Source organism: Prionailurus viverrinus, chromosome A3 (assembly GCF_022837055.1).
Source record: "Prionailurus viverrinus isolate Anna chromosome A3, UM_Priviv_1.0, whole genome shotgun sequence".
NCBI classification, from domain to species: domain Eukaryota; kingdom Metazoa; phylum Chordata; class Mammalia; order Carnivora; family Felidae; genus Prionailurus; species Prionailurus viverrinus.
The window spans coordinates 119,558,193-119,583,213 of NC_062563.1; the positions used below are offsets into that span (position 1 = coordinate 119,558,193).

General features: G+C 45.0%; 1 protein-coding gene across 5 annotated transcripts in view; it reads right to left on the reverse strand.

The window, feature by feature from the left end:
• Positions 1 to 25,021, reverse strand: part of MAPRE3 (microtubule associated protein RP/EB family member 3) — a 53,972-nt gene that overhangs the window by 4,402 nt on the left and 24,549 nt on the right. For 2 of the 5 annotated variants that reach the window (XM_047853961.1, XM_047853965.1), the window contains exon 2: positions 95 to 222. In XM_047853961.1, coding sequence (XP_047709917.1) covers positions 95 to 215 — 121 coding nt within the window. In that variant the 5' untranslated portion in view covers positions 216 to 222. Of the gene's footprint in view, positions 1 to 94; positions 223 to 6,891; positions 7,133 to 12,758; positions 12,872 to 25,021 lie in introns of those variants that run through there. The other 3 variants (XM_047853964.1, XM_047853963.1, XM_047853962.1) reach the window with 3 other exon arrangements.

The following is a 25,021-nucleotide window of genomic DNA, read 5'->3' on the forward strand; positions in this document are numbered from 1 at the left end:
TTCCAACTCTGTTCTCTGCCGTGGTCCTTCTGCCTCCCACTCTCCCTCCCCTTCCCTCCAGCAGGGCCCACTCCCCCCACACCCAGGCTCCTACCTGAACAGAGCTGTTCTATCTTGGTATAGTTGAGGTGCAGGGAGTCATTGACCCATGCCAGCATATCATGGCGACTCAGATTTTCACTGGTCACGGACGTGGAGTACACATTGACGGCCATACCCCAGCTGCAAAGAAAGACGAGAGGCAAGGTCAGCATCCAGGGGCCGCGTGCTATTCCTTGACTGTAAGGACAGAAGGAGCTGGACAGTCCTGGGCGAGTGAAAAGCATCTTCCTCCAGACCGGCCTTGCGGTTTTCCCTCCTGGAAAACCCTTCAGGCATTTCCCTCTTCAGGCATCTAACGAGTGCTTACTATACGCCAGACATGTGCTAAGAAACTGGTGATAAGATGTGGTCTCTGCCTCCAAGGAGTTTACAGACAGGCAAACCCTCACAGAAGGGAGTGGCAGGGCAGCGAAAGCGGCACACACGAAGTTAAGAGACGACACAAAGGTGGGAGGGATCTCTTCTGCGTGACAAGGTCAGCGAAGGCTTCGGAGCAGAGATGCTGGAGTCTGGAAGGACCGGGAATTTTCCAAACATGCAAAGGGATGGGGTAGAAGGGTACCGCAGGCCCAAGGACCAGTGAGAACAAAGGCATGGCTTATTCTGGGACTCTGAGCTGTTCAGCAGGCCTGGGGAGCAGGTTTTTGTGTTGGGGTGTGGTACAGTGAGGTTGGCAGGGACAGATTGCAAAGGGCTTTGTTTCCCACGAGGAGGAGTCTGGACTTTCTGTTCAGACAACGGGAAGCAATTAGAGGATTTTAAGCCGGCAGTAACCTGACCAGATTTGTGTTTTAGAAAGCTGACCAATCTTGTCCTCTCCTTTGACTTGAAACCCCGTATTTCTGTGGCCGGTGGCCTGCTGGCTGACCCACAGGCACCTAAACTCTGCTTGTCTAGAACCTCCCCTCAATACGTGCGTCTCCTGTTATACTCATTATCCCAGCGACCGTCACCACCAGTCACCCAATCACGCACGTTAGAAACCTGGGGTTATCCTACATAGCCTACGCCCCCTCACACTCATATCCAGTCATCCATCAAGTCCTTTCCAGTGTGCCCTGCTCAGACTAGTCTCCTGCTGCCTGGGGGCTATGTATGCGCTCTCTCAGGCCAAGGCCAGCAGTAGTCTCCTAAAGGCCCCCCCAGCCTCCAGTCTTTCCTGGCCCACCCCTGATACTGCTCCGATCAGAATCCATGTAAAAGTAGCCCAAACCACACCACTCTCCGTCGCAGTCATGAACGAGACCCCCCATTGGCTGAATTTGCCTTATAGACTTGAGCTGTTCAGCACTCCCAGCACTGGAAGCATTTTTGAATTAGTGCCCAATATTTTAACGTTGGGATGTTTCACACAAACAACTTGAGGTTTCTGGCTTTTGGCAGCGCTGGGCCTTTGTTCCTGCACAGCAACCAATGGCTGGAGCTGGGCAGAGGCGCCCCCTTCTGGCCAGCGGATATGAGCTCCTCCTTATCCTCCCCCTAGCCCCTGTCAGCCAAGTGTCACCGACTTGCACCGTTAAGCACACAGTATACCTTGTAACTAGGTCTTTATCAGAAGTGGAGAAACAGAAGATAGACAAAAGGACCGCGTATTTTGAGAACTGTGAGAGTGCTTACTTCGGACTGAAGAATATTTCTCTAGGTTTAATACATAAAATGTCTCTGTGAAGGAAAAATATGCCCAGACCACTTCCCTTCCTCCCTCCTCCCCCCAGCAGGCACCTGCCCTTATCGTGTGACCCTCCCCACCACTTATCAAACTCCTAACTGGGCCCCACTTCTCCAGCCCTCTCACTTTGCTCCCCGAGTTGGGAGCCTCCGGCAGCTGCCTACTCACCGTCTGGAATGCTGCCCCCACCCCAAAGTCCACTCGTTCTCTGCTCCCATGGTTTTCAAACCATGGTCCCTGCAGGAGCAGCAGTGGTGCTGTCTGGGCTTGGGCTTGCTAGAAATTGCAATCCTGGAGCCCCACCCCAACCTACTGAGTCAGGATCTGCTCCCGACCAAGATGCCCAAAGGGTCTGCAGGCGCAGATTGGAGAAGCTGCTTTAGAGGGGAGGCTTGGGTGACATCCGCCGGGCTCTGCTCCCTCATGGCCTCCACCCCAAGTATACATAATGGAACTTCACTAGATGCACATTCAACTTCAATGGCATTTTTGAGAAAAATCGAGAGAGAAACCCTCTGTTTTGCCCTTCGTTGCCCTGGGAAAGGGAGGTCCGGCAGGCCAAAAAGCCAACAGAAACAAAAATTATTGTATTGTCTTGCATTGTCTTGGGAGCTCCTAAGGACTCAGAAGCTGGGAATTCCAGAGATTTCTGAGGGTAATTTTGACTGCACTTGGGTCTCCTCTTACACAGTGGTTTTGAGCCCAGTGCCTTTGCCCTTCTGACCCTTGCTCTAACCACAAGACTTGTCTAAATGCCTGCCCCCCTTGTCAGTAAAGGCCTTAAAGCCAGGGGTGGGGTTTTCAGGCCAGTCACAGGCAAGGTATTCAGCAAAATTGTTGAATGACTGAGTGATACCTCCTCATGGCCTCTCCTCTTTCTGAATCATCTTTCAGCACCTCTGGCCTGGACCCTCTACCCCCACTCAACCTTTAGGACTCAGCTTGGCCATCATCTCCTCCAGGACATTGTCTCTGAACCCCTGCCCTGCCCCTGTTTCTATAGCACACTGAGCATGCTCATTCACAGCATTTGTCAATTCTCCTGAAATCACTTATATGTCTGTCCCTTCCACCTAGATGTAAGTTCCTCCATGGCCAGGCTGTTTCATTCACTTGTGGGTTCCGGGCCAATTCTCCATGAACAATAATTGCAGAGACTGGATTTAGGAGAGTGCTTCTGAGTTCCTAGGAAACTCACCTAACATCAGTAAGCTAGTGGGAATGGGGAATGGATGGACACCAAACTTGACAAAGAGGCAGAATGGGTAGGATCAGGGAAAGTGCATTTTATTTTGATGACTCTTTAGTTAGGGATTGTGAGAAATAGAAAAGACGTGCTCCTGAGTTTAGGGAGTTTATAGTCTTACTGGGAAAACTCACAGGAGAATAATATAACCAAATGCCCCAAAGCGTAGTGTCACCTACTGTTGTGACAGGAAGTCAGGAAGGAGAGAGCGGGCAGAGTTAGAAAGAAATGGGCTTGAAAGGACCCCATCTGAGTGGTCAGACCCTTCCAGGCCTCCAGGGGGGTTGCAGAGGCCTCCAGGAGTTCAGTGCGGGAGGAGACAAGCTATTGTGGATACTGGCCTTCCACTAGCTTGAGCTAGGGGAATTATTTCTTCCCCCAGGCCCCTGAGGCAGGGTGACGGGAGGGGTGAGGAGGGGGAGGGTTGTGGCTCTGCATTCTGTAGGAGGTGCCTGCCTCAGGGGGTCTAGGCTGGTCAGGGCTGGATCTAGGAGATAATGGGGGGAGGGGTCTTAGGTTGGCCCTGGGGATTCCTGAGCCACTCTAGGGATTTTTTTTTTTTTCCTGTTTAGTGTATGAGTTTCAAGGGCTGATTATTGAATAAAAAGCAGAGGCATTGGTCTAGGTCAAAATTAGTCCCCCAGAACTAATTCAAGAGTCTTCCAGCTTTCTTTGGGTTCCATAGGACTGAACAGGTGATAGTTCACATTCTTTACTAGAAGAGTACATCGGGTTCTCCTTCAGAGACATTCAGTAGGCCGGAGTAAAGCCCAAGTGCATCGTGTGTGTGTGTGTGTGTGTGTGTGTGTGTGTGTGTATAACTATATATGTATTATATATAACTATATTATATATGTTACATATATAACTACATATAACATACTATGTATACAATTTATTAATACATATTTATATATAATATATAACATGTAGAGTATATATACAGTTGGCCCTTGAGCAATACATGGGATAGGTACTCTGACCCCCCTCCACAGTTGAAAATCTGTGTATAACTTTTGACTCTCTCCAAAACTTAACTATTAATAGTTTACTGCTGACCAAAAGTCTTCTTGATAACATAAACAGTTGATCAACACACATTTTGTGTATGTTTTATATACCGTATTCTTATAATAAAGTAAGCTAGAGAAAAGAAAATGTTATTAAAATCACAAGGAAAAGAAAATACACTTACAGTATAGCCCACTGTATGTATCAAAAAAAAATCTACGTATATGTGGTCCTGCACAGTTCAAACCTGTATTGTTCAGGAGTCAACTGTATACAGTTACACACACATACATATATACACACAAATATTACATATATTATGCACACACACACATACACACACACCCTTAGGTGGGTCCAATCCTCATCTGATACAGGGGCTTGGCTGGGACTGAGTAGCCTACACTGCAATGGCATACGCTGGGATGTTGAGATGTTTTGCCACCTCCCTTGGGGGGGAAAGTGTTAGCCATCTTCCTCCTTGACACATGGGAGAAATGTCTAGTTTTCCTTCCAGGATACAACCAAAGACCTTGCTAATCAGGGCTCCAAGAGCCACCAAGAGCTATACAGGTACTTGAAAAATGCCAAAGTCTTCTCAGCTTGGCCAGAAATTCCCAGTTCGGTCTGTGCCTGATGATGGGAGGGCATTCTCCACACCTTTGATCATTTCTGAATCTAGGGTCCCCAAAGTGGCATTGGGGCCTGTAAGAAGGAAGTTGGAAAAAATGTCTCCTTGAGGCCCAACAATCATGTTGTTGCCTCCTGTGGGGCTTTTGGGAAAGAGGGTGGGGTGTGGTGGAGTGGGGTGGGAGAGTGGGGTGAGTGTAGGTGGGAGGCTGATACTAAGAACAGAGCCATTATTTCCACTCAGGACTGGCTACTCTCTGCCTTGGTCAGGGTCCATTTTAGCTCAAGAGGACTCATCTAAGGTACCCAGGGGTCTCTGCAAGGATTTTCTGTCACACTTGCTAGAGGGTCCCAAAGAAGTGGCTTCCTAGCTCCCTTATCCCCCATCCTGGTAGGGAGGGCAGGATTTCATTTTCCTTTCCTAGATTTGACACCGTAAATAAGACTAAGTTATGACCAGCAGGTGGCACCCAGGTCCTGAGCTAAAACCTCCTCAAACATTTCCCCCATCCCCAAATCCTCCTCTCCCTAGCTCAATTTAGAAAAAGAGAGCCCCTAACTTGGATCTGGGCCCTCAAAGAAAAAGCCTGGTTTTGTCAAAAGCTCGTGGTGTCAGGCAAGGGGGGGGGTGGAGTGCTCATTCTTGACCCAGACGTCCTCTGAGAGCTGGACCAGCTGGAGTGGCCTGGAACGCTGGGTCTAAGATTCTGGACGGAACCACACCAACCTCTCTATTCCTCAAAGCTACACATTAAACTCATCAATTGGTCCACCTTCGGATGACGTTTTGTATTGGGTGTTAACTCAGACCTAGACTCAAACCAGATCAGCTTCTGGGGGCAAAGATATACAGAGCATTTATCCAAGCATCTGGCCCTTCGTGGTCCAACTGCCTCCAGTTAAAGCGGAGAAACAGTCTGAGAAAACTCTTGAAGTTAACACACCTGTTACCAAGAGCTGCTTTCTCTCTTCTGAGACAATGGTAGCCACCCCCACAAGGGGTCAGGCTCTGTTTCAAAGGCTACCACAGCGAGGTCTTCCCTGTCCCTGGGTTTCTCCCATCATCTTTGGCACATGGTGAATATCAGGAGGAACAGCCCCTGATGGGGTTGTGGCATGTCACCGAGCCAGCTGTAAACCCCATTCCGGGACCAGACTGAAAATGCGGCCTCGGGAAAAGCCTGCTCTTCAGAGCCATGACTCCTGCTACAGGTCTGGAGTCATGGGAAAGACAAGTTGAGGAGGTTTAAGCTGATGATTTTGCTAAATCGTTTCCTTGCTAGGACCGTAAGGTTCACGGTGCGTTTACTGGAGATGGGAAAGGTGGCCACAGGTCTCGTCCAGAGAGGCAGAGCCGCTGGTCATTCTGTAGCCTAGTGACTTCAAAATGACTACATCCCAACATCCCATGGTCAGCAGAGTTTCTAGAAATCATCCAGTTCCTTCCCAGATACCCAGGACTACATTAGCTCTAAGTATTTATATTCCTAAATCATAAATAAGTCTACAGAACTCTGAAAGTTCACACTCTGATATTTAATAATAGTATCACGAGCCTAAATCTGATTTTGGCTTTTCGTTTTCAGGTCTTCAGTGGAAATCTATCTTCTACAAATGTGTCTTGAAGCTAATTCAGGGACAACCAGCCCCCAGTTCTTTGGTCCCTACAAGAACCCCCTGCAGTTCCCAGGACTCTATCCTCTGGCCAGCACGGCTATGAAGGACACACCGGGTCTTTCAGTCCTGCAGTGGGTGTTGGGCAAGCCTTCGGCAGCCTCCAAAAAGGTGCTGTGTTAACATACTGAGCTCCAGTCAGAACACTTGCGTTCAAATCCTGGCTCTAACATTTCCTAGCAGTTTGGCTTTGGGCCTCAGTTTCCTCATCTATAAAATGGGGACAGTCCCCACTCCATCAAGCTTTCATGAAGATTAAGTGAACCACATACACAATGCTGAGCAGAGCCCAGCACATAGTTTTCAGTAAGTGTTTGTCAGCACCACTGGGGCAGACAGCGGGGACTCCAAGGGAACTTGTTTGGGAAGCAGGGGCTCAACACATACCCAGCTTCAGGTCTCCGAGACCAAGGAAGACCAGTCCTGGAGGGAGAGAGACTACAGAGCTCTGCCCTTTCTGGCTGGGGACAGCCATCTGGGCTTCCTGAAGCTGGGCCTCTGACCACAATCCCTCCCCAACTCGATTTCCCACATATTTGGCTTTGTAGATTCATCCTACCGGTCAGGAGAACTGGAAGAGAAGCTGTGGGATCAGAGGACAACTCTGAGGAGTCTGCCAAAACGTTTCCTGCTCCTGACATGGGGCTATGCCCATTGTCACTGGGTTAACCTTTCCTGCCCAGGCCCAGGGGGGCTGAAGTCACCTGTCTGGAAAATCTGCAAAATTGCTACCCCTTGTCCCCTTGGGTCACACATCCAGGTTATTCCGGGGTTGCATGGAGGCAATATGTGCAGGCAGGCATGAAGGGTTCTGAGGGCCTGGAGGAGTCCTGCCAGCGGGTCACAAAGCCCTGGCAGACCCAGCCAATCACCTTCTTCTCACGGCTGAGCGGGGACCTGACTCATATGGAGGCTCAGATCTCACAGTTGAATTCGTCAAAGGTAGAGAGGGTGCAGGTGGAACAGCTCCAGGGCTGGTGGGGAACCAGCATACGCCCAATCCAGCAGATCCAGGACAGGGATCTGGATGGTACTGGTTCAAGTGGGGACTGGAGCTTCTCTAGGATTCTGTTCTCACAACACTTGTAGGTCATGTGGCTGTGGCTGTTCTCTAAGATCCCGAACCCCACAGAAGTCCCAGCTTCCAGGGTCTGGGACATGTCCTGCTGAACAATGATCTCAACTCTATTTATTGATTTTTTTTTTTTTAAGAGAGAGCAAGCAAGCAAGCGGGAGTTGGGGAGAGGGGCAGAGAGAGAGACAGAGAGAGAGAGAGAGAAAGAATCTTAAATGGGTTCCACACTCAGCACGGAGCCCGACATGGGGCTTGATCCCACAACCCTGAGATCATGACCTGAGCCAAAATCAAGAAGTCGGATGCTCAACCGACTGAGCCACCCAGGTGCCCCGATCTCAATTCTTAAAGAGGCTTCCCCAGGCTGGTCCGGGTAATGCTGCCGTATCCCCGGAGGCTGTGTTCAGCCCCTCTCCCCCTGCCCTGCTCTGCCGGGGGTGGGTTGCTGGCCTATCTGTGGCTAGCCTGAGGACAGACAGGGAAGGAGGCAGCGGCGGCTGCTGTGACATGTTAAGAAGAGAACGTTGGTTTCTGCAGCCCTGGTGTGCCTGATTTTCCTTAATGATCCTTCGCGCTTCAAAAGCAGGTGTCTCCCAGGGGGCACATACAAGCTGTGTCACTTTATCTTCCTTAAAACGATGTTTTGTCAGCCTGTATGCCTTGCAGTTGTCACTGGACCAAGTGGCATGTTCTCCCTACCTCTGGAACAAGTGGATCTGACCGGTTGTTTAGCCTGCTTTCCCTCTATCCCAAGCTCAGCCCTCCTCTGCCCTCATAGCTCCTCCTGCCCCATAGCCAACCCCTCTCAGAATTCTCCAGCTTTATTCCCTTGCCTTTTTGACAGACTGCTCATTTCATCTGCTAGCTTTTCCACCAGAAAGTCTACCCTGGTTATGTCTAGAACTTGACAAGCTTCAGTGTTTGGTCTTCTGTCTTCTCGTGCAGACTGTCATTCTTCAGGTCCCCGGGACTCTAGCTGCCTGCCCCTCAGGAGACAGTGGCCCCCCCTCAGTGGGGATATGCGCTGGACGGGGTACAGTGCCTCCTTTCAAATAGCGTCTCCCCTGGTCTGCCATGGTTCCTGAAATTCCCACCACAGATGATACTCTTCTGGATGATAGCCTTCATCTCAAAAGCCTTAGTTATTATCTCAATTTTGAATATGAGGAAATGAAGGCTCTGGGTTCAAGTAAGTGCCTTGCTCAAGCTCAAGATCAACCACTGGCAAGACTAGAGCATGAACCCCTTCCATTTGAACCTGAAGTCTATGCTCTTGCTTTACCACTACACTGTGGCAAGAAGAGTTGTTTGATCTTGCACAGCCCCGGTGTGGTGCGTGATCATTTGATCTAATGATTTAGGCCCCTGAGCATTAGGAGAAGGGAAAAGAAATTTCAAAGGTTTTCTTCTTTACGTTTCCTTTTGCTGGCTACTGCAGCATTGTCTTAATCTCAGTCACCAACTATTTACTGACCGCTGACACAAGGTGCTAAAACACTTTGTGAGGCACCATGAGGACACAGGATCATTTCAAGACTCGGGTCTTGTCCTTAAGGAGCCTTCATTTGAAGAAATAAGAGTAATTCATAAAACAACAAGGGATCCCACAAACCAGAACAGAGGAAGTGCTACCCAGTGAAAGTACATTTGGCTTCTAAGCGCTCCAAGAGAGCGCAAAGGATGAGTGTGGGCTCAGTTAGATGATTGCTGGGGGAAGGTGCACCTAACACCTTGATGACAGGGTATCAGAAAGCAGTGAAGAGAAAATGGGAAAGTGGAGACACAGAAAAGAGGATTGTTGTTACTTTTATTTTTTAAAATGAGCATGAGACCAGTGATTCAATCGTAGAGGAATGCTAGGGGATTCGATCAAGAGGGGAGGCAGGAGAGGTAGGTGATGTGTCTAAGCCAAGGGAGACTCCAGTTTCAAGGAGGAGGTCATCGGCCCTGTTGAATGAAGTTACCAGACAGACCTCTGATGGAGAAATGGTCATTAGATTGTGCAAGAAGAAATGATGAACATCTGAGTCACCTTGCTGCAGGGTGGAGAGAGAGGCTAGACCCAAAGACAGTTACAGAGTCCCAGACCATCTGCCCAGATGGATGCTGAGTGGGGAAATCAGGAGTCTGTCATCCAGGCCATTTATGTCTGCTGCCATATCACAGGTGAAGTAACGAGCGACTTGCCTGCAAGGTGGGGGACACCGCGCTGCTCTTAGTAAAGGCCGAAGCAATATACAGATTCAATGTAGGCTCGTGCTCTAATCTCAACATCCCACACATCCTCCTTCAGACTCCATATCCTGTTCTTAAATTCTAGATTGTATCTGTCCACAGAGGCTCACAAGTACAACGTCTTGGTTTTTCTAAAGCTTATCACAACCCTGTGTCATGAATGAAAGAAAGAATGGGGGAAGACTTTAAGTATAATAAAATCTTAACTAATTTGAATGTTTGGAATATGTTTTAAGTATTCATTTACTGTCCTGTTTACCTGTAGTTAATCAAAACAGAACCCCTTTTGATCTTCAGTTTCGTTGAAAATCTTGTTGAAAGGTCTATTAAGGCAGGGTGGAATGCACAAAATCTATTACTAAGGACTTTCCAGAGCCTCAGATTCACTCACTTACTTACCACCATTTATGGAGTGTATATTGCAGGCATGGAGCCAGGCACAGGGCCTCTAGAAAGGAATGGGATCCAGTCGGGGCCCTCAAGGCATTCACGGATAGGGTGGGAGCTAGGCCAGTGAACAAATAGCCAAAGGGCTCCACACTATGCTAGAACCCCACAGGCAGGAAGGGCACGCTGTTGGAGCAGGCCTGCTTCCGGGGTCAGGGAAGCCTTTGTAGAGGAAGCATAGTTTGATGCGGTCTTGAAAGAGAAGGTCATCGAGCCAAAAGTTAAGAGGAGAGAAGACTAGGGGGAAGAGGGCGAGGATTACAAATAGTTCACCCAGAATGCATGCTGGGTGCCGGCGGAGATGAGGTTAGAAGGGTACACAGGAGCTACACACCAGGAGCTCCGTAAAGAGGTTAGGGGGTATTCCATCCGGGGGGGAAACTCAAGGAAATTTTGTTCCCTTGTATATAACATATTGGTAACGATACAAAAATACTTGTAACCATACTATAGTTAAAAAACGGAGCATAATTTCCAAATCAAAATTGCAGCAAATGAAATTGCAGTGAATAGAAACTGCATTAAATTTGTAATTCTTGAGGCTTTATTTTATATTATCTTTTCTCGTAAAAATTGAAGAGATTCCCAAGTGCTGCTTGCAGAAATCAGTGCCCTCCAAATTTTTGGAAACACTTTATTTTGAAATAATTTTAGACTCACAACTGCAAAATAGGACAAAGAATTCCCATGCACCCTCATCCAGCTTCCCCAGTAACATCTTACATAATAATTGTGAAGGCCAGGAAGTTGACATTGGTACATTATTAACTAAGCTATAGATATTATTTGGGTTTAATCAGCTTTTACATGCAATTTTTCTTTCTTTCTTTCTTTCTTTCTTTCTTTCTTTCTTTCTTTTTCTTTCTTTCTTTCTCTTTGGTGTACAGTCTATGAAATTTTATCACATGTATAGATTCATGTAATCACCACCCTACTTGGACACAGAATGTTCTATAACCTCAAGGAAACTCCCTTGTGTGGCCCCTCTATAGCCATGCTTCGTCCCCAACTCTAACCCCTGGCAACCACAGATCTGTTTGCCATAACTATAATTTTATAATTTTAAGAATGTTATATAAATGGAAGTATATAGTAGCCTTTTGAGATTGGCCTTTTCTCCCCTCAGCATAATGCCTTTGGGGTTCCATCCAAGTTGTTGCATACATTAATAGCCCTTTTTGTTGCTGAGTAGTATTCCAAACAATGGTACAAGTATGGATAGGCCACATCTTATCCATTCACCCACTGAAGGATATCTGAGTGTTTCCAGTTTGGGTGATTACTAAAAACCCTATGAGAACTTTCCTCAGTCTTCTCTTGCTTTGTCCATGAAAGTGTGGCTCTGGGAGAGATCTCGGCATGTTTTTTTGTCCTCTGGAACCACAAAGCTGGTTGGGGTTTGTAGCTGGAAGGCCCAGGCATTAGGTTTGGGGACACAGGTACACAAGCAACTCTTTGGACTGACTATTCTCAAAACTATGGATTTGCTCAATCTAAACACTGGACCCCTGTAGGCCAGGTTCTTGCTTCTTATATACATTTACTCTGTAACTCAACTTTGTGAACTTATCTTTCTAGATGGCCCAATTTTATCAAGGATACTTTAAAATTATAGTGATCAATTTGGGGAACCTTCAATATGTACAAAATTGAGAAGTGCTTTAGCACAAAAAGGGGACAAAGTTTCAAACATATAATTGTTTGCAGGGTTACTGGGGCTGAATCCACTGAGGTTCAGAACAGCCTGTCTGAATTTCTACCCAAACCTACACAATACCCTCTTAAAGCTGAAGAAGGATTAAAGTAGTCAAAAGCATAACAGAGAAAGGACTCATCATACTCTGAACAGTCCTTATAACACCCCTACCCTTCAGTCAAAAAACCCAGTGGGTGGGGATATAGATTTACTCAGGACCTTGGGGCCATAAATAGAATAGTCATCTCCTGACCAGAACCAAATACTCTTACCTCCAGTGCCTCCAGAGGGTGCATAGTTTACAGTTACAGATACATGTTCTGCTTTCTTTAGTGTTCTGTTAGGTCGAAAGGGTCAACATTTGTTTGCCTTCTGGGAAACTCACTAATCTACCTGGACGGTTAAATGCCCTAAAGATTTCCTGAGGCCTCACCTACTTCTCACAAGTCCCCAGCCACAACCTTAAAGACCTTAAATTTCTGCATGATTCTTCAGGTGGATGATGTTACATTGTGTTCTAAAGACAAGTAAACTCTAAGACTGATTCCAGCCATCTGCCGTTTTCTCTCGGAAAGGGCACAGCGTTCCAAAGAGAAGTTACAATTTGGTCAAAGTAAAGGTTATTACCCAGGACATGATTTATCCCCAGGAGGTAAATCCTATACTTTTGACGGAGTCCAGGCCGTTCCCAACTTTCCAACTTTTCTAAATCATCACACTTACAACTTAACCAAGCCCTCCGTCTGCAAACCTCTTCCTTAGGAATCTAAACATGAAGAGGCCTTTTGCGAATTAAATTAGCCCTTCAACATCTTCCCACTCTGGGCTTATGTAGTTTATCAAAAACCGTTCTACCTATTTGTACATGTGAGATCCGGACAAACTTTCGGTGTTTATGACTCAACTTCGTGGGAACCATCAGACATCAACAATCTACTGCAGCGTCTCTTCCCTTGTGGCAGAGTCTGCTCACCTGTCCTAAGGGCAACAGCCCAGCAGCTAAGTTATTGGAGGCTTCTGCACACTTCGTTTTAGGGTCTCCTTTAAATTGGATGGTCCTTCATGGTATACAATATTTGTAGCTCACTGAAAACACACAACATTTCTCAGTAAGTAGGCTTACCACCAGTGAAATCCTATTACTTTCTCCTCACATATTTTTCTATTCATTGCAGTAATGCTTTGAATCCTGCTACCCTACTTTAGATGTCATGTTCTCAATGAGGTGATTTTGGCCCATCGGCTTCTGCTCTAGGAAAAAGAGATGGTTAGATAATTCAAGAAGGAGAAAAACCTGGCCTCGATTTAAGAATCAAAACCTTAGCCACTCAAGGGGGAATCAGGGTTGCTTTCTTTTCTCCTCAAGCCTTCTCAGTTCATGCTTTACAAGAGGCCTGGAAAGTAGGGCAAATCCTACTGAAGGTGGAACAGACAGAATGCAGCAGGCCAGCTGGGGGATGTGAAAGAGAGAGGTCAAAGATGACCCCACAGTTTCTGGCCCCAGCCCTGGAAGGATGGAGGAAACTACAGGAGGACCAGGTTTAAGGGTGGGGTGGAGACCAGGGGCTCACTTAATATCATACACGAACACTGGGAAGAATAGGTAGGGGTATTAGGAAACATCATATTTAATGGAGCACAATATTCCACGCTTTATTATAAGATTTTTTAAAGTTTGTTTCAGAGAGAGAGAGAGCACAAACAGGAGGGCCAGAGAGAGAGAGAGAGGGAGAGAGAGGATCCTAAGCAGTCTCTGTGCCACCAGCCCAGAGCCTGACGTGGGGCTAGAATCCATGAAACATGCGATTGTGACCTGAGCTGAAATCAAGAATGGGGCGCACTGAACCACCAAGGCGCCCCTTCCATGCTTTATTAAATCAGTCTCCGGTAGTTAGACATTTTTGGTATTTAGATAGTGCTAGATTTAACATCTATGAACATTCAATTTTTGTCTAAATCTACTACTACCTGTGGGGACGGAATTACTATGTCAAAGGGCATGGCATGTTTTAAGGCTTAACAGTTTTCTAAAAAGACTGTACCTTTCATTTTCCTTCCAGAAGGAAAGAGTGCTCATTTCCCTATACTCTCACCAACACGGAATGTTATTATTTTAGATAATGTGTTGATTTAATAAAAACCAACTTTTTTTTGTTGTTCTTTGAAAAAACATTTCTTTGATTACTAGTGAGGGAGAACATTATTTCCACATTTATTACTCATATAAATGTATTCTTTTGTGAACTGTCTGGGCTGTAGAGTTTGGGGAACCCACAGGTCATTGATGTGGTCTAAGAAACATCTGGATATTCTGATAGTAAATTCTCACCATTCACACCTTTACTGAAGATCTATCTAGGGTTCTGGGATGGATTTGTACTGGCCCCAGATTTATTTATTTATTTGTTGGTTTGTTTATTTATTTATTACTAAATGAAAGTTACTTTTTGTTTTTAAAACTAAATCCCTGATACTCCATGTAATTTATTCTGAACATGAGATACTAGAAAATGTCCCTATATGAAGGTTTTGAAGATTCACTTAAGGTAATTATAAAATGAAAGAAAATACTGTTGCTATACTGCAGCTATGCTAAAATGCATTTTGGTTTGAAAAAAGTGGATGTTTGGTAGCAATGGAGAAAACGCACATGACCAGGGAACCAAGATAAAGCTAGACATTACCCTAGATACGCACCCCCTTCATATTTTTGCCTAGTACATGGGGGAAAGGGGTTAAGAAAGGGAAAATGACTTAGGGTTTCCCAAGATTCTGCTGAAAGTAGGAGAAATAGAGAATTAAGAAAGCAAACTTTAACTGCATCTCCAAAAATAGGGAGCCTTACAGCGTATTTCCTAAGAAATATACTGGCATGTTTAGCTGTGTGAACAGACAGCATGGTACACACACACACAAAGACTCCAAAGGACCCAGCTCCAGCCCTGCCTCTCACCACCTGGGCTCTGGGCAAAGGTGGCCTCTCGAGGCCTCAGTTTCTTATCATGAAGCAGAAATGCCTTCCGGACATCACTCACTATGTGTATGGCTCATGGGCACCCAAAACACAGATGCATTCATGGAAGGAGTACAAATGGCTAACAAACATGAAATATGAAACATGTTCAACTTTACTAATGATTTCTAAGTAGCTATGCTGCTGGACCGTCATGAAGGTTAAAGCTAACCTGAGTGGGGCACTCACACAGGACCTCACCAGTCCAGCTTTATTGTTACAGTTATTGGGGAAGCAATTCTGACGGAGCATTTTTAAGTCTTTGACATAGAACCAGTAACAATGTAATTCGGTAGGGAGAGGCGGTTGGAGACTCTAAGTAATACAGTTAAATACAGTCAGTTGTGAGTGGATCTATTTTGTGGATGTCTTACGAAGTCGCATTCCGGAGTCTGGAAAAGTGAGGGATCCGGGTAAAGGCCCCGAGGTGGGCATTTAACAGCAGTGACTGGCCAGGGCATCACGATCCTGCTTTAGCTGGATTTGGAATAGGGGCTTCATAAGTTTTAGTTTCTCTTCCTTTCTCTTCCCTTGTGGTGGTAATAACCGACAGGAGCTCCAAACCATGCCCCATAAGGAGAGCTCACGCGGAACTCCGTTTCCTTAAGATAGCGCTTCTCGCGTCTTACGCGTCATTTCTCCAGAGGTCAGGGTGAGGCCCTAAAGCGACCACCAAAATAGGATCCTTATCATTTCCTTCCTGGAACCAGAATTCTGGAATTTTCCTTTTCTTATTTTAGAGGGTCACGGTGTGGTGCTGAGACCTGGCCTGTGTTCCTGCACCGAGCATGAGTGTTGCTTGGATTCATCATTCCCTAGTTTGTTCACACGTGAATATATGTCTACACTCATGAATATTTAAGATACTATGTACCTACTATGTACATAAAGATGATTGGGCCAGAGGAATTCTTCTCTCATCCATGGATGGCTCCTCGTTTAATGAGTAGGACTGTACACAGTGGCCAACTCCTGACTAGTTAATAACTATCTCAAAGGGTAGTGACGTCTAGGGATGATTTACTCTTTTGACCACCTCCCCGGGAACCTGCAGCGTGTCACGAAAGCGGCTTAATATGATTAAAACGCCCCCCAAATCTCCTGATACTGTTTTCTTAGCCCTCTCTCTGTTGCAGATCATGAGGTAGGCCTGTGAGGCTACCCTACTTGAGGTACCTCAGGGAAGAGTGATGTGTGAAGATACAGGGAGGGCTGTTTCGAAAGAGGCCAGATACCGGGTGCACCTCAATTCCAAATAAGCCAGGCTAGCCCTGAGTTAGGACTAAGACGGCAACAGACGATGGCTTCATGGTGGCAGAAAGAACCTCCCAAAAAAAGGACAGATGAGTGAGGTCTATGCTCACCAGGGACCTCACGAGTCCTCTGCGGTGCCTGCCAAGATGAGGACCCACACCTGTGCCTGGGAGCACAGGCCACCCTGCAAACCCCTACCTCCAGGCAGCACTGGAGAAGGGTGGGGGCTGGTTGAAGCTCTCAGCATCCCTGCTCTGGGTTCCCAGAGGCTGCTGAGCACTTTAGAATCTGGTCCACGCTAGCTCAAAGTTAAATCTGTTAAATGGTCATAGGATAATAGCTTAATGATGAACAAACCAACAAACAAAAACCTTTTATTGAGAGTCCAGGGAAATGTGCTCTTTTAAACGTGGTTGGTCAGAGTGTAATTTAGCACAGTCCTTCTGGATGGCTATTTGGTTAAAAAAAAAAAAAGACATTAAAAGCCTTTACATTTTCTATATTCTCTGACCTTATTTCTATTTCTAGGAATTTTGTGCTAAAGCAATAATTGTGAGTATGTGTAAAACTTTAGATGTAAGCATATTTATAATCATGAAAAACTGGGAACAACTAAAACGATGAACAATAACGAACAGTTAAATAAATCATGGTACATCTAAACTGCAGCTGCTTAAGAGAGCGCTGGCTCAGCGCCCATTCCCAGCACCCTTCTCCCTTGCCTGTCTCCGCTAGAGGGGTCAAAAAGACGAAATACTTTTTTCACAGCTTCTCTTATAGCGAAGAGCCACCTGAGACATGAGGTTAACACCCAACTGGCTAAGGGGCTGAAACGTCCTTCATGGTGTCGTGAGCTGTGGTACCGGCTTGTACCTCCTGCCGTGTGAGAAAAATGCCCCTATTATTTGTTGAAGCCATGCTTAGTTTAGTTTGGGGTTTGCTATTAACGAACACTGCTAGTTGTCCTTAGAGTTTATTGTTATTTGTATCAAAACACAATCCCGACTGATAAAGACGTGAAAAGACGTTTACAATAGATGAAGCGAAGGGAAGGTATTACAGAGCAGAAATATTCCAATAGGCACAGAAGAATAATGTGAAGATATGTTCTAAAATAATAATTGTGGTTCTATCTGACGGCAGGGTTATAGGGGATTTTTATTTTCTTCTTCAGGTTTACCTGGATTTTCTAAATTTTTTACATTGAACATGTGTAACTTTTGTGACAAGAAAAAAATTCAATAAAAATATTTTTAAAAAACAGGGCAGAGAAGTATGGAAGGAAGCTTGTGGTCAGTCAGCCAGCAAGAAGTCCTTGATAATAGCTGCCAAAATAACCACTTAAAGGCTTCTCTTGCTTTTTGTCCGGGTGGTTCCGACTTCTTTGAAGTGGTGGTTCGAGCCCTTCCTTGCTAGTCTGTCTGGTGATAAGAGGTCCGCACCAGCTTGTCACCGGGCGGCCGAGACCTGGTCCCAGCAGCAGGCTGCTATCCTCCGGGATGGCCAGAAGAGGCCGTTGAGGGCCTCCGAGCTTTCCCTAGCTCTTCTCTCCTCTTTCCTGTGGGCCTCCCTTCCCATCGCCTCCCCTCTGTCTCACATTTTTTGCTTTCTCATAAGCTTCTTGGCAGAATCAAATGAGATAACCTATCTGAAAGGACTTTGTACGTTACAAAGTGTCACAAAGGACAAGGTATTTTTCTTTGTACTTTATACTTTGTTCTTCCTTCTTTTCTCTCCCTGTTTAAAAAGCTCTCACTCTTCTTCTCGCTCTTCTTCCGTCTTTCCTTTTTCATTCTTCCTCCTGCCTCCTCTGGCCACGGCATAACAAGGACGTGCGGGCCTCCGCAGCCCTGTATCTGTACTTTAATCACATTTCACGTGACCTTGCGCTGTACTTATCCGTTCACGGGCCTCTTGTCCTTGCTCACCAGTGTGGTCCGTGAGCAGCGACCATGCCTTTATACTCCCGACAACCTTTCGTAACACCTGACTCAAAGTACACTCCTGGCGAATGTTTGTTTGCCCGATACTGCGAACTACACTTCTATTGTTTTGTTATCTGGATAAAGCACAACATGACACAGAGACACTCATTTATGTGTAAAATCAGCCATCCACATAAATGAGTGGAGATGTGTTATTTGCATCTTAAAAATTAAGGTCTTATGGAATCTTTATTTTTATGAGCCAATAACTGAGAACTGGCAGAAAGATTAGTAAGTTGGAAAATGATTTTTTTCTTCCAAACTGCAGTTTAAAAATACTGCAGTTTAAAAATACTGGGAACATTGATGATGGTAATTTAGAAAAAGTGTTTTTTTAATGGCAAAATATTAGAACTAAATTATATTTTAAATCTGTATCATCCACTGAGACACTTTATTCTGTTTTAAGTTTATTTGTTTTGAGAGAGAGCAAGTGAGCAGGGCAGGGGCAGAGAGAAAGGGGGAGAGAGAGAATCCCAAGCAGGCTCCATGCTATCAGTGCAGAGCCTGATGCAGGGCTTGATCCCACAAACTGTGAGATCATGACCTGAGCTGAAATCAAGAATTGGATGCTTAACTGAGCCAACCAGGTGCCCCACCACTGAAATGTTTTTAAAAAGTCTGTGAGGATCCGTGAAATGCTGCATTGAAAGTGCATGTCGTGGGAACCAATCTTATCCCTCCTGCTTTGGCCAAGTTGTCAAATCATTGCTTTTTCTCACCCAGCTCGTCCCAACCATTCTCACTGACTTCATCCTTGTCCAGATTGTTGTCATTCTGTGACCAACAGTATTCCTCCTCTAGTCTCCTTTCAACTTTGTGGCCCCTCGCTGCAAGACAAACTTCCCCAAAACACTGCTTTCATCAAACCCCTGCAAAGCTCCGGTGGCCTTTTATGTCTATCTATAGGATAAAGACCAAACGTCTTGGCCTGGTGTGCACAATTTCACTCCATACCACCCAACCCCTCCCCCCGCATTCTTTTCTTTGACTTGTCCACCCTTTAAACCCTCAGCTTCAGACTGTTGTTCTCCTTCTTCTGGTCCTGATATTGACTCCCACCCTGCCCTTACTTGTTCCTGAATGCCCTACTCCTTTTAAGGTGATGCTTCTACCCCCCCACCATTCCCAGGAGCACTGGCTGACAGAGTCAGGATCCCAAACTGCTGTGACAGGCTATGGCAAGAGGCTAAAGCACTCGAAAGAGATTCAGATGAGGTTCTGAGTTTGGATCTGAAACACCAAATGGAAGGAAGAGATTAGGCAGATGACATAAGGGTTTGCAACAGAGTGTGCAAAAATACAGAAGCCTTTTAAACGGATACGGGCTTGATGGGAGTTGTCTTTGTGATGGAACTGACAGGAGCTGGGGAAGGGACCACACTGACTGAGCCCTTGGCATGCGCCTGACCCCCTGTGCATTTTATTTATCTCATCTGCTCCTTACAACGTGGGGAGGTACTAATGGGCTGAAGGCATCATCAGCTCCATTTTACAGGCTTCATGTCTACTTCTTTGCAGACCACCGTTAAAGTAACCCCTGATTCAATGTCTTCCCAGCGTCTTCTCATTGCGCCTCACTGAACTCCCTGTGACTGGCACCTGCCTGCCTTTCCAGCTTCACCTCCCATCACCTCTCACCCTTCTCACTACTCCATGTTCCAGCTGTAAGACACCGTACCAACTGAGACAAACTTGGGAGCCTTTTGTTCATGCTTTTCTTCCTTGCCATTGATCTTCACCTGGTAAATGCCCACCTAATCTCAAGATTCATGTCAAGTGTCAACTCACCTGGAAAGTTGGCCCTGATTCCTACTTCTTTCTACTGGGCTGGGTTAGGCTGGCCTTCTAGGTATTTCTGTAATACTGTGTGGGCATACGTCTAATGCAGACAGTACTTACCATAATTATTTCTTCCACTTCACTATGAGCTTCTTGAGGGCTGGCATTAAGTCCTTGCATCCCTAATGTCTAGTATGGTGCCCAGCACATGGTATGTTCTCAGCAGAGAACTGGGGCTCAGAGAGTTTAAGTAACTTGCCCAAAGTAACAGCTGGTTAGAACTGGTTTGAAGCCAGATAAGTGATTATAAGATCTTTCTAGGATAATGTTCCCCCTTCTCCCCTGGAATACTGAATTCATGGAATACCAGTTCATGGGCAGCCTATTTTTAGAATAACAAAGTGACTGTGATGGTGAATGTAGCAAATATACTCATATTAGGTTTTGTGAGGATCTGCTGGAGAAACTGAGGATTTAGCTTAGAGATGGAAGAAAAACTTGGAGTGACCAGAGAACTGTCTTTAATTACTTGAAGGGCTATGAGGGGAAGAGTAAAGATTAGATTTCTTCTCTGTGGTCACAAGGGGTAAAACTGATCAAGGTTTAAAGGTATAGAAAGACAGATTTTGACCCACTGAAGAAAAACTTTCCCAGCAGGGCTAGTTAAATGCAACAAGCCTATCCCAGGAAGGGGTGAGGTCCTATCATGGCCGGTTTTTAAGCTGGATGACACCATGTGGGATGTTCTAGTAGGGTCAAGAACCAGGTGGAAGGCTGAGCTGAACTAGGTGAGCTTTTATTTTTAGGTGACCTCTTAAGGTCCCTTCAACAGATGCGGATTCTATTACTCTGTCCTGTCTGCCCTCTCTAGCTATTGGCAATCTCTTACTCCTCCATATTTAATAAATTTTATGAGTTTACATAGTTCATTTGGTGATTAAGTACAAATGTAGCTTGCCACAAAATATTTAAGTTACCAATCCTTTATGTTTTCATTTAATTTTTTCCCAACGTATTCCTAAACAGATATACCCCTTGAAGTCACGGATCATATAACATGTATTAAATATCTTTGGTCTCACATATCTACACTTGTTCAAAATAGAAGAAAAATATTTTAAATGTTCACTTTGTGACTTGACTTTAATTTGTCTGTTAACAGGATTGTCTTTTATCTCCTAAAAATTCCCTAGGAAAGAATTAATTCTTCATTGGCTACTTTTCCTCCAGGTATTTTGCTATTCCTTTTAACAGCTTAAAAAGGAAACATTGGAAGAGGCAGTCTCTGCTAGTTAAGGAAATGCTTGTTATTTATTTATTTATTTATTTATTTATTTATTTATTATTTATTATTTATTTGTTTATTTAACATTTATTAATTAAAAAAATTTTTTTTTTCAACGTTTATTTATTTTTGGGACAGAGAGAGACAGAGCATGAACGGGGGAGGGGCAGAGAGAGAGGGAGACACAGAATCGGAAACAGGCTCCAGGCTGTGAGCCATCAGCCCAGAGCCTGACGCGGGGCTCGAACTCACGGACCGTGAGATCATGACCTGGCTGAAGTCGGACGCTTAACCGACTGCGCCACCCAGGCGCCCCTAACATTTATTAACTTTTGAGAGACAGAGAGACAGAGTGCAAGTTGGGGTGGGGCAGAGAGAGAGGGAGACACAGAATCCGAAGCAGGCTCCAGGCTCTAAGCTGTCAGCACAGAGCCCAACGTGGGCTTGAACTCACAAACTGTGAGATCATGACCTGAGCCAAAGTCGGACGCTTAACAAGCTGAGCTACCCAAGTGCCCCAAGGAAGTACCTGTCTGTTTCTGATGGCTGCCCAAGAACCCTAGAGGCAGGAGCTCCTCCATTTGGACCCACCAGGTTCCAAGAGGACCAAATACACTGACAAGGATAACAGAAGGAATAGAGGTAAGAAGCAGGCATGATTGGGCCAAGCAGTCTCAAGAGACAACACTCCCATTTGCTGTCTTTTCATTGTCTTCAATGGAAGAAGAATTGTGGGCTAAGCCCATATATCAGTTGTCCCTAAACAGAGAAGGCTGAGCACTGTTACTGGGGAGAGCTTTTCTAAACACACACACACACAGCCCTCTAAAAAAAGGCTCAGGTATGTGGAAAAGCTCCCCAAGTGGTTCTGATTGCTCTCCCACATTTGAGAAACAGTTTTTCCTCCTAACCCTATCATTAAGGAAGAGCTTTCCTGGGGTGCCTGGGTGGCTCCGTTGGTTGAGCATCTGATTTCAGCTTGGGTCATGATCTCACAGTTTGTAAGTTTGAGCCCCGTGTGGGGCTCTGTGCTGACAGCTCAGAGCCTGCTTCGGGTTCTGCGTTTCCCTCTCTCTGCTCCTCCCCTGCTCACACTTTTTCTGTCTCCCTCTCTCTCAAAAATAAAGAAACATTTAAAAAAATTTTTTTAAAAAGGAAGAGCTTTCCCTTCCTATCCCATTATTATTATTATTTTTTACTTATCTCTTTAAATTAGTATAAACTCATAGATTATTTTACGGGTTATAATATGTTACTATCATTTGTTTTTGTGCTCAAATTGTCCTGGTATTGGCCATTGGAGCCCCTTCACATGTCCTTTTGACACATTCCCATCATTCTTGGAAAAGTTCCTTACTTTCTGGTGGAACAAGATGTTCCAGGCTCAACTTGTACTTTCCTTGCCTCCATCTCAAAAGAAGCCATTTCTCAAAGGATTCCTGTTCTTTTAGGGGAGAGTGAAAACCACTTTTGAAGACTTACCATCATATTAATACTTATGATAAAAGAGGACCAAAGCAAAGTCAAGAAAGGACAAAAAAGATCCATTCTCTGATTATGACTAATAAGCAGAGATCAGCAATTATGAGTTAGAGCCCCCTCTTTCTTTGTAAGTAAAGTTTTACTGGGATATGGCCATAATCATTCACCTATTATTATCTAAGGCTGCTTTCATATTACAATGTCAGAGTTGAGTAATTTTGACTGAGACTGTATGGCTTGCAAAATGTAAAATACTTACTATTTGGCCCTTGCAGAAAATGGCTGCTGATCCTTGCTAACAAGTATTTACATGCTGTAGACAGGATCCCTTTCAAGAGGAATAGTGTGACTTGGAGATACTGTAAAAAGATTACTATCTCTCCCTATGTTTCCCTAGATGTCACCAGGCAGTACTTTTATCAATGCAGAATAAAATATAAAATTGTAAAAACTGTCATACAGCATGCTGTAGAATCTGGTTGTAAAGGCAATTATAAACATCAGGGTTGGTTATTATGGAATCTAGAAAAAATGATAGCTGGAAAGTAAAACTATGTTAGTACGATTTTAACACTGTCCAATGAAGTGGCACTCTGTTTAGTTGACATCGGTATTCTGGTCACTAGGACAGAGCAAAGCAAGCTCTGATTACCTTTCTGATTGTCAAGTCACCATGATATAGGAAAGAAGTATATCCTTTTCTATATTCAATTTGCTTTCTGGTACCAATGTGCCTAAACAAATAATAAGTCAGGTTTTTTTCAGGTCTCAGTGACTTTAAGGAGAACTGAACATTAAGGTATCAGATCTAAAGACCTGAGAGGGGTGCCTGGCTGGCTCAGTTGGTAGAGTGTGAGAATTTTGATCTCAGGGTTTTAAGTTTGAGCCTCATGTTGGGTGTAGAGATTACTTAAAAATAAAATCTTAAACAAAACTAAAGACCTGAGATGCTAGGTCCTGAACTGTGTAAATTCTCTTAGAACATGGCACACAATAAAACAGTCAAACTGACAGATTATTATATATTTTTCAAAGTATGTAGATGCAAAAGTATGCTGAAATGTTGGACAGCTCCCATTCACAAAGTTTAGGGCTCCAGCCAAATCCTGGGGGTATCCTGGGAGCATTCCTAAAGTCAATATTCCCAATAAGTCTGTGTCTTGTGGGAGAAGCCCACCCTCTACCCAGGAGAGCATGGTTCTCAATTTGTCCACAGTCCTGGCTTTCCTCCCAGACATTAACGTTTGGACCTGACCAGTGGCCAGGACCAAGCTGGGCCTAGAGTAGTAGGATAAAGTGCCAGAACTGCCCTGTCTCCTGAATCCAGCAAACAGAGTTGGTAAGGCTGAGAAGGGAGCAGAGGGCTCAGCAGCTGGTCCCTAACTTGGCCATTTCACTAGACAGGAAGTCATACCCACATGCACCAAGTAATTACAGCAGAATGTATTAACATGAACTTAGGGGCAGAGGCAGTGTCTCATATTTGTATTTTTAATTCCAAAGCATGGTCCAAAGTAGGCGCTTGATGTTTGTTGAATGACCTGTCTTCTCTTCCCCTCAAATAACCCATCTCCAACTCATAGAATAGGTCAGTATGTAAAAAACAAAATATCTGGGGGTGCCTGGGTGGCTAAGCATCTGAATTTGGCAGGTCATGATCTGGTAGTTTGTGGGTTTCAGCCCTATATCGGGTTCTGTACTGACAGCTCAGAGCCTGGAGCCTGCTGGGGATTCTGTGTCTCCCTCTCTTTCTGCCCCTCGCCCACTCACAGGCTGTCTCTCTCTCTCTCTCAAAAATAAATAAACATTACAATTTTTTTTAATTTAAAAAATTAAAAAAATTATCTGACAACATTACTCGGTGAGAATGAGCGTCCTGCTTCCCTTATGACTTTAAAATCACATTTTTGGTTAAAAAGGAAATTTATATAGCTTTTAGATGTAAACATAATAAATACAAACATATCTCCGTTATTCTTCTCCCTTAATTATAGGAGGAATAGGTTTATGATTTCCCCAAATCATGAGATTCAATATTTATACATATCCAGTTTCTCATTGGAAGTTGGCACAAAGGAAGAGTGTGTGGGGGGTGGTGGTAGCGAAGGACAGGGAACCAATTCTCACATGTGTGGCCTAAGAAGGCCAAGGTTAAGGTCGAACATGATTTATGAGAGTGAGTGGTTTCAATGGGGGAAGGAGGGGAGGAATGCCACTAATTTTAGAGGATTGGAGAAAATACAGAGAGCTGTTACCTGTTTACATTTGGCCTAATTTAGAGTTTGAGAGTCCGATCCAGATATGTAAGACAGGGAGTAGATGCCTAGAGGTTGCCAGGGCCTCTCAGAGAGATTGTTTAGGTAATCCTGATTGCAGGATTCTGGAGGGATTAGGGATAGAAAGGAGATACTATGGACAATGTGTAAAAATTAACC